General features: G+C 39.0%; 1 protein-coding gene across 1 annotated transcript in view; it reads left to right on the top strand.

Moving 5' to 3' along the window:
* Window positions 1-16,898, top strand: part of pde8b (phosphodiesterase 8B) — a 43,481-nt gene that overhangs the window by 11,966 nt on the left and 14,617 nt on the right. Inside the window, exons 2-11 of the mRNA XM_057818582.1 lie at window positions 5,244-5,300; window positions 6,401-6,591; window positions 6,778-6,837; window positions 8,459-8,516; window positions 8,597-8,685; window positions 11,003-11,081; window positions 11,248-11,388; window positions 11,456-11,544; window positions 11,609-11,663; window positions 16,801-16,852. Coding sequence (XP_057674565.1) covers window positions 5,244-5,300; window positions 6,401-6,591; window positions 6,778-6,837; window positions 8,459-8,516; window positions 8,597-8,685; window positions 11,003-11,081; window positions 11,248-11,388; window positions 11,456-11,544; window positions 11,609-11,663; window positions 16,801-16,852 — 871 coding nt within the window. The remainder of the gene's footprint in view (window positions 1-5,243; window positions 5,301-6,400; window positions 6,592-6,777; window positions 6,838-8,458; window positions 8,517-8,596; window positions 8,686-11,002; window positions 11,082-11,247; window positions 11,389-11,455; window positions 11,545-11,608; window positions 11,664-16,800; window positions 16,853-16,898) is intronic.

The raw sequence follows: 16,898 nt of genomic DNA on the forward strand, positions 1-16,898 counted from the left end.
GAATACCCAGGAAAACCCCACTTTTGACCCAAAGACATAAAGAAGCCAGGTTAGAGTTTGCCAAAACTTACCTGAGAAAACCCAAAACGTTTTGGAAGAATGTTCTCTGGTCAGATGAGACAAAAGTAAGGCTTTTTGGGAAAAGGCATCAACATAGTTTACAGGAAAAAAAACTAGGCCTTCAAAGAAAAGAATGAATGAATGAAATATTTATTGTCATCATCATCGGTATCATTGACAATCATTGACAATTACAAAATGTGATATGATTTGCCCGAAGGAACCGAAGAAGAAGACAAAGGCAGACGGGAGGAAGCATATGCTTATCAGTTTCCCGTCCCCCATACAACTAAAGACGCACAATCAGACACGGTACAGTTACATACATCACAAGGCCACAAACTGTACAATAACACAATCAACAATCTGGGTTTACAATAACTCAGCGTCCAGTCAAGCAGCTCAATTGCTGTCCCCACAGTCAAATATGGCGGTTCCCTCATGTTTTGGGGTTGCTTTGCTGCCTCTGGTACTGGCCTGCTCGACTGTGTGCATGGCATTATGAAGTCTGAAGACTTTTAACAAATTTTGCAGCATAATGTAGGGCTCAGTGTGAGAAAGCTGGGTCTCCCTCAGTGTAAGTGTCAACTTTTGAAAAGCTGTCAACTGCAGTGACCACTCTTCATGAAAGGGTTCATCGTATCATTTGTCTATAAAAGTGTTACTAGTACCGTAAGATAGCTAACAATATCAGCATGGTTTTGTTTTTCTCTAAAAACAAACAAACAAACAAACAAACCTGAAGAGGCATATAACCACAACTTGGTTTCAGATAATAATCGCTAATCTTTCCTCGTGTCCTACCCTAGTCACAGTGAAGCCAAACTATAAATATGCTTTATCATACTTATTTTCTAGTTTCTAGTTTTCATGTTGTCTCTTGAGGGTTGGTTCACTACACTGCCGTAACTTCTGATTTTTTTCTCTTTTTAATCAGCTAATCAGCGCATTCATGTCAACGAATCAAAAACATGAAATGGAAATGTTAAGATTCAGATATTGCCTATTAATAGACAGTTAAAAAAAAGTGCACGTGTCTGGCCTGAGTTGCCATCAAATTAGAGGACATGTTGACCCAATAAACTGATCCGTTATTATGTGTTTTGGATCCAAAAATGAACAAAGCTCACAATAGTTCAGTGAAGCTTCATCAAGGGATAAACTGTGTGTTTCCACAAAAAACAGTAGGACAAAGGATAATACCATTAGTTACATTCTGAATGTAACAACCTCACAGCTTCTCTTGTACATTATAATGACTCAATCAGTTATTTATTTGAAGACGGGACGTCATGAGAACCACGAGCCTTTTTTTCATCAGGTTGCTTCACAAAGTGTCGCTTGACTAAAAGACATAAGCGCTGCAGTGTTCTGCTGGTGTTGCCAACATCTTTCTTGAAATAGTGTTCATCTCAAGAGCCACTTTCAATCATTCGTTCTACAGCAACCACTGGATTAAAAACAACAACAACAACAAAAAAACTCGACTCTTTCGCGAAAAATGATGGAACGCGAAGGTAATTCTCCGTGTTCAAGTGTGTCTTGGAAATAATAAACAACTGTGTGTTTATAGCAGTTGCACTTGGGGGTTGCCGTTGTACCACTGACGATTTCATTGTATTTTCCCTTGATAGTTTTTAAAAAATAAAAAGATAAAAAAAATTTTTAAGGCTAGTCACCTCAACGATTAACAAATCTTACTTTTTACTATTATATGCTTCTCTACCTACAGTATACATTCTGGCCAAAAGTATTGGCACCCCTGCAATTTTGTCAGATGATGCTCAATTTCTCCCAAAAAATGATTGTAATTACAAATGTTTTGGTAGTAATATCTTCATTTATTTTGCTTGCAATGAAAAAACACAAAAGAGAATGGGGAAAAAAATTAAATCATTATCATGTTACACAAAACTCAAAAAATTGGCCAGACAAAAGTATTGGCACTAGGGTTGCTCCGATCATGTTTTTTTGCTCCCGATCCGATCCCGATCGTTTTAGTTTGAGTATCTGCCGATCCCGATATCTCCCGATCCGATTGCTTTTTTTTTCAATTCCAATCTTTCCCGATAATTTTTCCCGATCATATACATTTTGGCAATGCATTAAGAAAAAATGAATAAAACTCGGACGAATATATACATTCAACATACAGTACATAAGTACTGTATTTGTTTATTATGACAATAAATCCTCAAGATGGCATTTACATTATTAACATTCTTTCTGTGAGACGGATCCACGGATAGAAAGACTTGCAATTTTTAAAGGATGAATGTGACTTTGTATATTGTGACTAAATATTGCCATCTAGTGTATTTGTTGAGCTTTCAGTAAATGATACTGTAGCCATTTAACTGTTCTGCCCAAATGCATGATGGGAAGTGCAACCATGACTGTGCAAAGCGGCACCAATTGATATATCTTGTGCGTTGGGAAATAACATAGGGTGTTAAGAAAAAGATCAATTACTACCTTTCTTCCCCACATTGCTTCCCACAATATTTCTAATTGTTGAGAGAGGGATTGTAAGGCTTTAGCCAATTAAAAAAAGGCTCTATAGGCTGCCAAATTCACTCTGCTCATTTTACGCTGCCTTTTAGCTCTATGTATAGGTAAAACGGCGCCATTATAGATTGAACGCGACATTGCGTGAGTGGGTCGTACAGCGCATGCGTTGATTGCGTTAAATACTTTAACGTGATTAATTTTAAAAAATTAATTACTGCCGTTAATGTGATAAATTTGATAACCCTACTTTAAGCCAAAACTAAAGACTCTGGATGAGTGTAAGACATTTTGTCTGTAATGTTAATACAATTGGAAAACGATTTAATTAAAATATATATATATTTAAAAAAGGCATGTCCGATATTTTTTTGCCGATTCCGATACTTTGAAAATGACGTGATCGGACCCGATTGATAGGGATGCCGATCGATCGGGACATCTGTAATTGGCACCCTTTGAAAAATCATGTGATGCTTCTCTAATTTGTGTATTTAAGACAGTACTTCTCTAGCCTGGCTCTGCCAGACTATTCTCCCTGTATTTTTCAAACACTGAGAGAAATAGTCTGGGAACCATCCCATTAACGGCCTTTCGAGCAGGTACAAAATCAGTCGTCAAATCAGATTCGTTTATTTGCGTGACGTATTCTTCACGAGCAACGTCACTCTTGCGCGTCGAAAGTCGTCTCTTCAGCAACACAGATGGTGAACGGCAGAGCCGAGAATATGTTCCAATCCACGGTAAATCCACGACACGAGTCATTGACAACAGTCTGTCTCGCGCTAGCCATGTCGAATAAACTCCGCTCTCTTCGTATGTTTACTTCCGCGCGCAAGTCCCTCGTCCTGCCGTCGCCATTTTACCAACGTCACGTCTGCTCGTCGCTGATTGGTCCACTCCGCTGTCTGTTTGCTGTGGCTTGCTCCGCCCTGGAAATTGTTTCCGTGGGAATGGTGGCCAGACTCAATAGCTGGAACAGCGTTGAGTCTGGTGTACCAGGCTAGTACTTCTCAAATAGTGGTCCGGGCCCACCTAGGGGGGAGCAGAGCGATGCCAGGGGTGGCGCATGTGACCTCGGGGAACATACTTTTTTGCCATACTAGAATAATATTATTTTCAAAGTGTTCACAGTATTTTTTTAACAAAACACAAGCACACAGCAACGAGCACTGTATATATGACGAGCTAAGACGAGGAAATATGACTAAGCGTAAGTAGCGTTTGGCTTTGACTTTTAATACAGTGGGAGACGAGAAAAGACCAGTCTGTGTCTAAAATGTTTTCAACGGACAACAGGTAGCCACATCAAACAAGATGTCACTTATAAGCATTAGACCCCACTCACGTTGATAAGCCACTTGATTTTTTTTCAGCCAAGACGTGCCGAATATTGTCAACAATCGTCCCGCTTTGTTTCGCAGTGTTACATCAGTAAACCAGCGAGCACTGTTAGCATCATATAAGGTGGCATAGCAAGTTGCTCAGTGCAAAATAGAAAAAATAAAAACTGTCCCACTGTCCAATGACACTGTTGTTTTTGTTCGATTATTTTTTGTTTTCACGGTTGAATGTTATTTGATCGATTATTTTTTGTTTTCACGGTTGAATGTTATTTGAATTTATAAGTATTTATTGATTGATTTTATTAAAATTTATTTTTTACTATTTGATGGTCAAAAAGTGTACCGTGAATGCATGACTTTTTATTTTATCTTTTTTTTTTTTTTTTTTAATTCAGGCAAAGTGATGCACTTTGTCTTTTCTATACTTTATTGTAAGTTAAGCAATATATTTTTTCTTTAATATCAAAAAGGACACAATATTATGCAGAGGTATACTTATATCAATAATATATAGGCAAATGATACAAATTACAGTGGCGGTAGAGAGTTGTGTGGGGGGGTCCACGAAACGTGTACATCTTCCTAGGGGTGGCGTAACAGAAAATAATTGAGAAGCTATGAATTAACAGCACCTGTTACTTACCTTTGGCACATAACAGGTGGTGGCAATAACTAAATCACACTTGCAGCCAGTTAAAATTGATTAAAGTTGACTTAACCTCTGTCCCATGTCCTCGTGTGTACCACATTAAACATGGAGAAACGAAAGGAGACCAAAGAACTGTCTGAGGACTAGAGAAGCAAAATTGTGAGGAAGCATGTGTCCATCTCCAAAGACCTGAATGTTCCTGTGGCTACCGTGCGCAGTCTCACCAATAAGTGTCAAGGCCATTGCACTGTGGCTAACCTCCCTAGATGTGGACGGAAAAGAATAATTGAAAGAACCTCGACTAACATCCAAACAAGTTCAAACTGTCCTGGAGTCCGAGGGTACAACAGTGTCAACCCGTACTATCCGTCGGCATCTGAATGAAAAGGGACTTAATGGTAGGATACCCAGGAAGAGCCCGCTTCTGACCCAGAGACATAAAAAAGCCATCCTGGAGTTTGCCAAAACTTGCCTGAGAAAACCAAAAATGTTTTGGAAGAATGTTCTCTGGTCATATGAGACAAAAGTAGAGCTCAGGAGTGTACACTGTTCCACTTATGAAAAGTCATTTTAGTTAATTAACCTTTAGTTAATCAACCTTTTGATAATTCTAGAATACAGTATATAATATAAATATACTAATGTGCTGTTCTCACTAATGTTGGTCTCTCTCCTGGCAGGTTTCTTCTAAAGAACAATGTATTGGACCCATGAGAGTGAGCCAGGAGGCCATTCAGGTGAGACTGCACTGTTACAGAAATGGTGAACTTCGAGGTGGGTAGTGGGTACTCTACCCACTACTACCCACTACTTCGTGGGTAGAGCAGCCAAAAATTTCATTCAAGTAAACGCAACATTACTTTAAAATAATATTACTCTTGTAAAAGTAAAAATAGTCATCCAAAAAAGGTATTCAAATACAAGTAAAAAAGTATTCGGTGAAAAGAATACTGAAGTAATGAGGACAATGTCTGATTGTTTTTTGAAAACAATGGTATATTTTTATTTTTCAGCACAATCTATATGAACTGTTATTATTATGCTGTACTAAAACTGATTACATGGCCATATTAGCCTCCCACCCCCAAAAAACACTCAAAAATCATTGAATTCCGACTAATAAACGCTACACAGCTACAGTAATGAAACATCACCCATCCAAAGATCATGAGCGCCCTCTAGTGGAGAAAAAAATTCCTACAATGAAATTAAAATCAACCTATCTCAGATTTTCTATTGGTGCCAAATAAAAACCAAGAAAAAGGTTGAAATCCACACTTTCGAGTGATGTTGACTGTCAAATAGTTTACTTTTTTACAGCGCTTTAAAGACGCTATGTGATTGAACAGGCTGACGTAATCATAGGAATTCCGACTGCAAGTTTGTGTATGGTCATGTAACTCTTTTGTTACGTCTTGCACGATTGGTGTAATGGAGTCATGTGCTTATTGTTGCGACGTCTCATTGGTGAAACTAGTAAAGACACTGTGGCAAAAAATCAAGTAAAGTAAAAAGTATGGCGTGGTAAAACGACTCTTAGAAATATATTTTTTCTTGAAGAAATACTAGAATAAAAATAACTGAGTAAATGTAATGTGTTATTAACCTCAAAAGGGTTGAACTGTTTAGTAAAGCCTGAGTGTGCTGAAATTTAATTTCAAACTTCATTTCTCAACATTACACCTATTACTATTAAGACAAAACTTAATTTACATTTCTTACAAAAATAGCCCTCTTTATATCTGTGAATTATTCATTATTCTCCAGAACTTTACAGTAGTACAGTAGTTTGTCACAAGATTACAATTTCAATTCTCCACTAAATTATCCATCGCAGGTCTTGCTAGTGTTCGCCAAGGAGGACAGCCAGAGCGACGCGTTATGGTGGGCGTGCGATCGTGCCGGCTTCAGATGCAACATTGCCCGGACGCCCGAGTCTGCGCTCGAGTGTTTCCTGGGCAAGCACCACGAAATCGTCATCATCGACGGACGCCACTCGCGCTACTTTGAGCCTGAGGTCGTGTGCCGGTGAGGGATGGGATCGTTCGACTATCTTGAAAATTCTTTTGCATGTCTAGCTTTTGACTTTGTGAGATTTCTCTCAAATTTGAACCTTACATACTGCACAGATAGTTAACAATTGTGCAAACAAATTGTGAGCATGTTTGACATTGTTTGCTTTGGTCTTGATCTACGTTTGTTATTTGTTTGCAGGATGATCCGTGCCACGAAGCCCTCAGAAAACACTGTTATTCTCGCCGTTGTGCCACAAAAGTAAGTCAATCCAATGTCATCCATGCAATAATAATTGCAGGATTGATTAAACAAAACATAGTAGTGCCTTGAAATACAAGTTTTTTTTCCTTTGCAGAGGTGGGTCGTAACACGTTACATTTACTCGGTTACATTTACTTGAGAAGATTAGTGTAGAAGAAACGCTAACCTTACTCAGCTACTTTAGGCTACACTAGAGTCATTACATTTTTCCTTTTTATTCTACATTTTAGATTTGACTTTATTTTTGGCAGCACAGTTCTACCAGTTTAACCAATGAGATGTCGCAACAATAAACACATGACTCCATGATACAATTTAGACATAACAATACAGTCACATGACCACACACAAATTTGCAGTCAAAGGGCCTATGATCACACCGGCTTACTCAATTACGTGGCGTCTTCAAAGCACCATAAAAAATAAACGATTTGACATAAAATGCTGCCGTTAATATTAGCATGCGAATTTAAACCTCTCAACCAATTTTTATTTGGCACCGATAAACCACAGAACTGGAGATATGATCATTTTAATTTCATAGTAAGAAATATGTTTTCTCCACTGGAGGGCAGTCAAGCTCTTTGGATGGGTGATGTTTAATTTCTGTAGATTTTCTAGTCGGAATTCAATTATTTATGTGTATTTTTTTGGTCTAATAGGGTCATGTAACAGGTTATAGTACAGTATATTACTAGCAGTTGTTCTGAGAAAAAAATATTCAATTGCTTAAAAAACATAATCAGAATTGTAAGTACTTACTCATAACTTCCCAGATAGAAGACCGACATTTAATAAACGTTGATTTTCCATCAAAATCATCAGTATGGTTGACATCAAAATTTTCGACGTCAAGTGACGTTGAAACAACGTTGTTCTATTGTATGTCAGGCGATGGTTGGGATAACATTGTTTTATAGTTGATGAACTAATGTTGAAAAATAGTTGATTTATGATTGACCGGGAAATATGATTAAAAGGCATGGAATTATGGATGAGCGGGGGTTTTTGGTCGAAAACATAACATTGATTCAGCGTTGTTACAATATTATTAATAATCGAAATGATGTTTGGGTTTTGTAAGGATTTCAACGTTGCAACAGCATTAATTAAGGGTGCAAAAGTGATGTTGATTCAATAATATAAGATCGACAGCGGAATGTTGATCCATCTTTTCAACGTCGGTCTGCTATCTGGGTTGAGTATTCTTTTCACCGAATACTTTATGAAGTCACGCTATTCTTACTTGAGTAAAATTTTTCGACGCTCCACCCACCTCTCTTCCTTTATAACCAATTTTTTTACCACAAAACACTCATATTTCAAGTGATCTTTCCCCGCTGGTTCATTTTGATTCACAGTGTCCATTGTAGGGTAATTTTGCTGATTCCCAGAGGTAATTCAAAGCAAAACTTGTCCTAGAGAATCAGATGGATTGTTACCAAGTTCTAACCCACGTAAGGACAGATCTAAGCTTCTAAGTTTTCATCTTAGTGTGTGGCATAGCATTACGCCTACGTTCAGTGTCTTGTTTGTATTGCTAATAAACAACAAACGAGTCCAAAATTAAGTCCTTAATAGCACATTAGACGATGCATATCTGTGTGTCATGATGTAGGCCATCAGAACAGGACGAACCTTCAGTTCTTCCACTGCTGTGTGCTGGATTCAGCCGAGTAAGTACTTCCCTAACTGGATCGTCACCCACTCAATATACTGTACATAACGTAACAAATGTTTATTCACGCATTTGTAGAGGTTTGTGGAGAACACCAGCGTGTCGGCGTGCTATAACGAACTGATTCAACTTGAGCACGGAGAAGTGAGATGCCACTTCAAACTCAGGTACATGTACTAAGCTAGCAATTTAATATTAGAAACTGATCAATATTTAAACTACATGAACAAAGTGGTGAAAAATAGCAGTGTGGGAATAAATCAAAGATAATAAATATGACACTAAGATGTGTAAATGTACCCTGCAAAACAGTATTATTAATGGAACGGTGTTGAAAGTCAGCTTTGGTCTCGGGGTATTTATCTGCGTTACACGTGAACACCAGAATCGGTTTAACATGGAAAGTGTTCGTCACTTGAGATCATATAAATCACAGTCTAGGCTCACACCAATTAGGAGAAGTTGTTATGAGCACATTACAGTTATTTACACATTACTCTCGTAAATAATTACCATTCAAGAAACGTGACTCACCACATCGCGTTCTTCTCAGATCTTTGTAGTTTTCCTAGGATGAAAGTGACCTGATGTTCCACTTGACACGGGTCACGAATCGCAAATTTGTACTGTAGTTTTACGCAATCAGCATAAAAACATGTGAACCAGATGCTTCTTGGCGTGTTAAAATGATATATAGCCAGACAATTAGACTCGAGTCACAAGGACTCAGACTCGAGTCGACTCGAGTTGCAAATTTGATGACTCACACTCGACTCGGACTTGAAGAAAAAAAATACAGACTCGGACTTTACTCGCACCCAAAAAAATGTTTCAGGGCACATCCACTTTTTTTCATCAATTCTGGTTGTGACATCACAACCAGAATTGATTATTGATTCCTAGCTTTCTAGTGCTTTAAACGTTGACAGAATAAGAGAACGGTCGCATGGCCACAGAATAGAAAACTTATAGATTACTAGCAAACATCTGCAGCTCATTATCTTCTTTTTTTTGTGGGCGGGGCCAAGGCAGGTACACAAATTCCAACAACTTCTATCTAGTCCATTAGCAAAAATTTGCTACTCATCTGTTGCTTAATCTCGTCTCGTGAGACGAATTTGATCATCTCAAATTTATCTCATTCTCTGCTTATTTGTTTCTGAGTTTGTGCTCCTAAGGGTACCCTTAGGAGCAAGTGATGAGTCAAAATGAGCAAAGACATCACTGAGACAAAGGAGATTGATTGGAGAAAACCAGATTTGAGCAATATTTGAGAAGAGAATTCTCTTCATTAAAAATGGAGTTACACTTGCACAGCACCTTTCAGGCACTCAAAGCGCTTTGACACTATATCCTCATCTACCTGCTGGTGACACAACAAGGTGGGGTTCAGTGTCTTGCTCAAGGATACTTCGATTAATTCATCAGGACAGAGAGTTGAACTCACAACCTCTGAGTTGGGGAATGACTTCTCTACCACTGAGCCCCGCACTGTGCTCGATGTGACGCGGCACATCAATGGAAAGCAACTTCAGAAAGTGCGTGTAGCAGAGATGAAGAAAATTTATTAGATTTTGGTTCATTTAATAATATATATATATATATATATTTTATTTGATATTTAAAAAAAAAACTTCCAAATCGCAGACATGTTGCCTGTGAGCCAGCAGTTTTAGCAAGACATCATTAGCCAGCGTGTTGCCTGTTTTGCTAACGTCATCAAACAAGAGGACTCAAGTTCTTCACACTATTTTGTGGTAAACCTTCGGTCTTCGAAACCAAAACCGATAATGCATTTGTAGTGGCCAATAGTTTTCGGTGCCAATTTGTCGGTCACATCTCTAATTTTTACATTGAACCAAATGAACCAGATGTTATTGAATTATTTGACCAATTATAATATTTTCTCGGATTTTGTCATGAGATGAATTAAGATGTGATTGGACATGTCAGAGCAGACACTACTCTTTCTTACAATGAAAGAATCTCGAAAATCCAAAATGAGCAATTGCAGACTGGAAGGAGATCAAATTGAGAAATATTTGAGACTGGCACAATATAAGGTTGCGCCGCGAGATCAGTAAAAGAGGCAGCTTTGAGGCAAGTTGAAGAAATAAATTACTTTGCTCATCTATATCTTTTACTGAGACTTTACTGTGATCATGACTCCAAGTAAGGAGATAAAATTGAGACGCATTTGAGATCGACACAAGTACTCATAGTTGTCTCTTGGTGAGATCTTGACAACTGTGAGACTTTATTGAAAAATGGTGCCAGTAGAACTATTCTCATGACCTTCTCGTGTAATGCTCAATCTGAGACTTACTTCTCATGAGACAAATTTGAGAAAACTGAGAAAACCACTCTGGTCTCGATTATTGCTGATTCATTTCTCAGAGATGTAAATGAGACATGAACAAGATCTCACCTTCAATTTTACTTTGCTATGGGGTTCCTTAATTCGTGACTTTTCTGATCTGGCAGGGCTTGTAACTCGGCCTTCACGGCGCTGGAGAAGTGTCAGGAAGCCGTAGAGATCACAAGTGAAGACCGGGTCATACAAGTAAGAGCAAAAGACCAAAAAAAAACCAAACAAAAAAACCTACGTATCCCATAGGCAGCAATGGACATACTGTGGTGCCTTGAGATACAACTTTAGAGTTTTATGAGATACAAACGATAACAAAAATTTATATTGCTATGGGTATGCTTTACCCATCCTTGTACAGTATGTGAACCCTGCATTCGAGCGGATGATGGGTTACCACCAGGGAGAGCTTATCGGCAAGGAGCTGACTGAACTCCCAAAGAGCGACAGAAACCGGGCGGACCTTTTAGAAGCTATCAATACCTGCATTGAAAAAGGAAAGGTGAGTCTGACCCATCCCGTTCGATTCTGTCGGTTAGAACTTTACTACCTTATCTCACCTCTGACAGGAATGGCAGGGAATTTACTACGCCAGAAAGAAATCCGGCGACAGCTTGCCACAACACGTGAACATAACCCCTGTTGTCGGCCAAGGAGGGTGAGTCGAGGCATCAAACGGTGTTGGTGAAAGCGATGACAATTTCCTTTTTGCTTTCCGACAGGAAGATTCGACACTTCGTAGCCATCAAGAGACCTCATGTCGACAACAACTGTCAGGTGGGTGTTTCCAAAATAAACACACACAAAAAAAGGATAGTCTGTAGTTGTGGGAAAACTTACCTTAAAGGTACTATGAAGTACTACAGCAAGTGACTTTAAAATGATAGAAGAGCTCATTTTGGGCACAAACAGGGTTGTCAGATCGGAAAGACAGTATCCAGCCAATCACCGCATAATACACACTCAGTTCAATAAATGACCCTCGCATTCAAGATAAGATGTTTCCCATTTACAATCTTATGTATATTTTCATGTTATATCTAGAAAAAAATAAGCCAACAGTGGTGGACACATTATAGTGGAATGTTTTGCCAATAAGCATCAAGGGAGATGTAGTTCTTCATAGAAAAGATGAAAACTATTGTATTTTTCTTTCAGTAAACAAACTAATTAATAATTAACCATATATTTACTCACTATCAAATGTCAAAAATACATGTTTTACAATACAAATAACTGTCGAAGTACAACTTTGATTGTTTTTTTCTACAGCCGATTCCCAAGTGCATTCTCGGAAAAATATTTCGATTGAGATTGGTGCAGAAGCAAATCCACCTGTCACGAGGGAACAATTTAAAACACCAGAATTTAATCACAAATGACATGTAGTTTACAGCTCATTCCAGTTCAGAAACAATGCTAAACTTCATGGTGTTAGACATACAAGTTAACCTGATGAAACTAATCAAAATGGTACCCCCCCCCCCCCCCCCCCCCAAGAAAACAGCAAATTTTGTCAAAAGTAGTCCAAATTTTATCAACCCGCCCAATGCATTTCTCTTCCACCCCAAGTGTTTGAAAATAGTTCAACTGGGTGGGAAGGCAAGACTGGACTAAAATCCACTCCAAAAGTGACAGAAAAGTCTTAATATGGAAATTAGATCCTAATTAGTCTTCCTTTCACAGCTGCCTTGGTCCCTACCACAAAAAATCTCCAAACATATGAGGATGTCACACCCAGAATAGCTGCAGGTTTTTACACTCTGCTAGCATGCTAATCATAAGCTTTCTATTTTGTTGTTGCCATGTGACTCGCTGTCATTCTGTCAATATTTTCTTGCTAGGCAGCACTAGAATGCTAGACATGATCATCAAAATTGGGCATTCCTTGATGCATTGTTTTAGGGGCAATAACTTTCAAAAGGTACAGAAAACAGCACTTTTAAAGAAACATTCGATTTTAAGGCACCCTCCATAAACTTCATAATGCATTGATGGGACACTGGGCGTGGGGCCAGATCATCGGGGGCCTATCTCCATCAAAGCTGACCGAGTAGAAACACTGATAAAGAGCTTTTTCCGTTGAAAATTTTTGTGAATAAATGCTTAAATGCCTGAATTCTTTAAAGATATGGACTTAAAACAGTCTTGATCCTTGGTTAAAAGCAACAAAAAAACGTGCAGGTAGCATTTATTTTACGTAAACATTGCGAACTATGAGGCTAGTCAGTAAGGAAATTAGGCTGTAAGGTTGTTGTTGGCTGTTTGTATGCCGTACAGCTTTCATACTTTTTCAACCTAAATCTGGCGTTGGATTCCTAAATGTGTTGACTAACTGCGACCAACTGTGAATAACTAAAGCGGACTGTAGGACAGCCCCCTACTTGAAGGTGTTGCGCAGTGGCTGACGGATGTGATCCGTCAATACAATAATGAAGTCTATGCACCCTCGTAAATACGGGAAAAGCCAGTTCCGACTTGCTGTGAGGGTTATCAACCGTCCCGGATTGCGCGGGACATCCTGGACTTTAAAGTTCAAAGAAGAAGTTCTGATTGATAATGACGGCGCCGGTACTAGTCAGAACCTCCTAAATTACGGGTTGTCCCGGCACTGCAACCCTACTTGCTGTACACAGCAATATGTTGATAAATCTTCTTTTGTGATTTCTCAATGGGTAAAATGTTCAGCACAACCGACCCCGCAATTGCCTTCCACTGTGGTCCTTTCTTGTCCAGTGGAGTGGAGAACTATGAGAATGAATCTGCCTTTACCATATATTTTCGTATCTTATCAGGAAGTGTTTTTTTTTTTAATCACGAGGATCTATTTTTAGAAATGAAAACGGAAATTGTGCCTTTGAAATTGAGCTCCTCGCTTTTAGCAACCAGGTTGCTAGCGAAAAAGTATACATCTGTGAGCTTGCACTTATGCATTACAAAACAAGGATTTTGAAAGAAATTATTGTTGTTATGCTGGAATTAGAATACGCTGATGTAACATGGTCAAAAAAAAAATGCTAACATTGTTTAGTACTGTTCCAAAAACACACACAAATACAAAATCCGGCCTTGGTTAAGAAGTGGATTCAGTGTCTCCCTCGCTCAGCAAGGTTCCCATCCCAATTACGTCACGCTAAGCTACTGCTAAGCGGCGGGATAAAACCCACGAGGGCTAGCTTCCAGGCCTCGAGGTTATTTATACGACTGAGGGGCTAGCGTTTGCGCTTTTCCCTTTCGTTGTGCAAAAGGTGAGTCATTCTTTTGCACCGCCCTGCCAAATAACGTCGACTGCAGCTCAAAATCGGATATCCGTAGCGGCTGATGAGATTTGTTCCATCATACTAGAGTTAGTTCTGTATCGTGAGCAAAACACTGATTAAAAGTAGTGATACAAATTTAGCATACGATAAGATCTGACAGTTCGTCAGACAATACAAGACCATAGCGGGTCTTTGAAGTTTTAAATTTATCTGATTGCATGATGCATTTTTCCATGTCGAATCACATTCAGACCTTTTGAATAAATGCTTGATTTCCATTTAGTTGTATTCTTTAGTTAGCCGTGTTTATACAAGAACTTGGGATTACAAGTTTGTCCTGTTTAACTTCTCCCTTTTGCTTAAGGGTTGAGCTCAGTCCGGAGACATTTTTTGTTTACAGACAAGACTCTTTAAATCTGGCAACCGTGTACATGTTCAAATGTGTTCAACTCATGGGCTGCGTTAACATCTATCGCCCTCAATTGTAGACCGTGAGTTATAAACTATTTTCTTGGCCCTTTCAATTTGTTTAAGCCAACTTCTTACTATGTATAATTCATGAATTGTTTGTGGTAAAGCACATTAAAACAGCCATGACAGTGCTGCTTTCTGCTATAGCCTATTGAGTTCAGATAGCTTCTATTTACAGTAAAACACAAAGCAAAGTCACAATGCAATGCTGGACTATTTTAAACATGGAATACCGTATTGACCCGAATATAAGGCGGCCCTGATTATAAGACGACCCCCTCTTTTTCAAGACTCAAGTTTGGAAAAAAGACTTTTTGAACATCAAATTAATTTTTTATACAGAAAATAATTCCAGTACATCCGAAACAAATAATTATAACAATATACAGTGGAGCAAATAAGTATTTAGTCAACTACCAATTGTGGAAGTTCTCTTACTTGAAAAGATTGGAGAGGCCTGTAATTGTCAACATGGGTAAACCTCAACCATGACAGACAGAATGTGGAAAAAAAAACAGAAAATCACATTGTTTGGTTTTTAAACAATTTATTTCCAAATTAGACTGGAAAATAAGTATTTGGTCACCTATAAACAAGCAAGATTTCTGGCTGTCAAAGAGGTCTAACTTCTTTTAACGAGGTCTAACCTGTTTTAACTCATTATCGGTATAAAAGACACCTGTCCACAACTTCAGTCAGTCACACTCTAAAACTCCACTATGGCCAAGACCAAAGAGCTGTCGAAGGACACCAAAGACAAAATTGTAGACCTGCACCAGGCTGGGAAGACTGAATCTGCAATAGGTAAAGCGCTTGGTGTAAAGAAATCAACTGTGGAAGCAATTATTAGGAAATGGAAGACATACAAGACCACTGATAATTTCCCTCGATCTGGGGCTCCATGCAAGATCTCACCCCGTGGCATCAAAATGATAACAAGAACGGTGAGCAAAAATCCCAGAACCACACGGGGGGACCTAGTGAATGACCTACAGAGAGCTGGGACCACAGTAACAAACAGTACTATCAGTAACACAATGCGCCGCCAGGGACTCAAATCCTGCACTGCCAGACGTGTCCCCCTGCTGAAGCCAGTACACGTCCAGGCCTGTCTGCGGTTCACTAAAGAGCATTTGGATTATCCAGAAGAGGACTGGGAGAATGTGTTATGGTCAGATGAAACCAAACTAGAACTTTTTGGTAGAAACACAGGTTCTCGTGTTTGGAGGAGAAAGAATACTGGATTGCATCCGAAGAACACCATACCCTCTGTGAAGCATGGTGGTGGAAACATCATGCTTTGGGGCTGTTTTTCTGCAAAGGGACCAGGACGACTGATCTGTGTAAAGGAAGGAATGAATGGGGCCATGTATCGAGAGATTTTGAGTGAAAATCTCCTTCCCTCAGCAAGGGCACTGAAGATGAGACGTGGCTGGGTCTTTCAGCATGGCAATGATCCCAAACATACAGCCGGGGAAACAAAGGATTGGCTTCGTAAGAAGCACTTCAAGGTCCTGGAGTGGCCTAACCAGTCTCCAGATCTCAACCCCATAGAAAATCTGTGGAGGGAATTGAAAGTCCGTGTTGCCCAACGACAGCCCCAAAACATCACTGCTCTAGAAGAGATCTGCATGGAGGAATGGGCCCATATACCAGCAACAGTGTGTGAAAAGCTTGTGAAGAGTTACAGAAAACGTTTGGCCTCCATTACAGTATTGCCAAATTGGTTTTTGAAATGTAAATAAATCAATCTATTGTGATAAAACAACAAAATTGTAATAACTGCATTAACCATCAAAGTGAAGTCTAACTGTAACTGTAGTCTTGAAACCATCTGAATAAGGAAAACATTGCAATAAAATAATGCAAACTGGTTAAACTAAAAACAGTAGCTGAGATCTGTCAAGACAGAACATCGCTTCAATGATATCTGGCGCCATATAGCGTCGTGAATGGGGAGAGTAGCTGAGATCTGACATGACAGAACATCACTTCAATGATATCTGGCGCCATCTAGCATCGTGAATGGGTATAATGTCTAGACCGCGAATATAAGACAACCCCCTCTTTTTCAGTGTTATTTCAATGCAAAAAACAACGTCTTATATTCGAGCCAATACGGTAATTCATGGTCTCCCGATTCATTTTCAAATGAAATTTCCCTTTTCATTTTTTGGGGTCAGGTGCACAAATACAATAAGGAGGACCGATGCAGTATGGAACATTCTTACCCAGGTAACTTACTAAACAAATGTTTTCTCATTTAGCTGTGTTACCAACT

The sequence above is a fragment of the Corythoichthys intestinalis genome, chromosome 17 (genome assembly GCF_030265065.1).
Source record: "Corythoichthys intestinalis isolate RoL2023-P3 chromosome 17, ASM3026506v1, whole genome shotgun sequence".
Classification (NCBI taxonomy): domain Eukaryota; kingdom Metazoa; phylum Chordata; class Actinopteri; order Syngnathiformes; family Syngnathidae; genus Corythoichthys; species Corythoichthys intestinalis.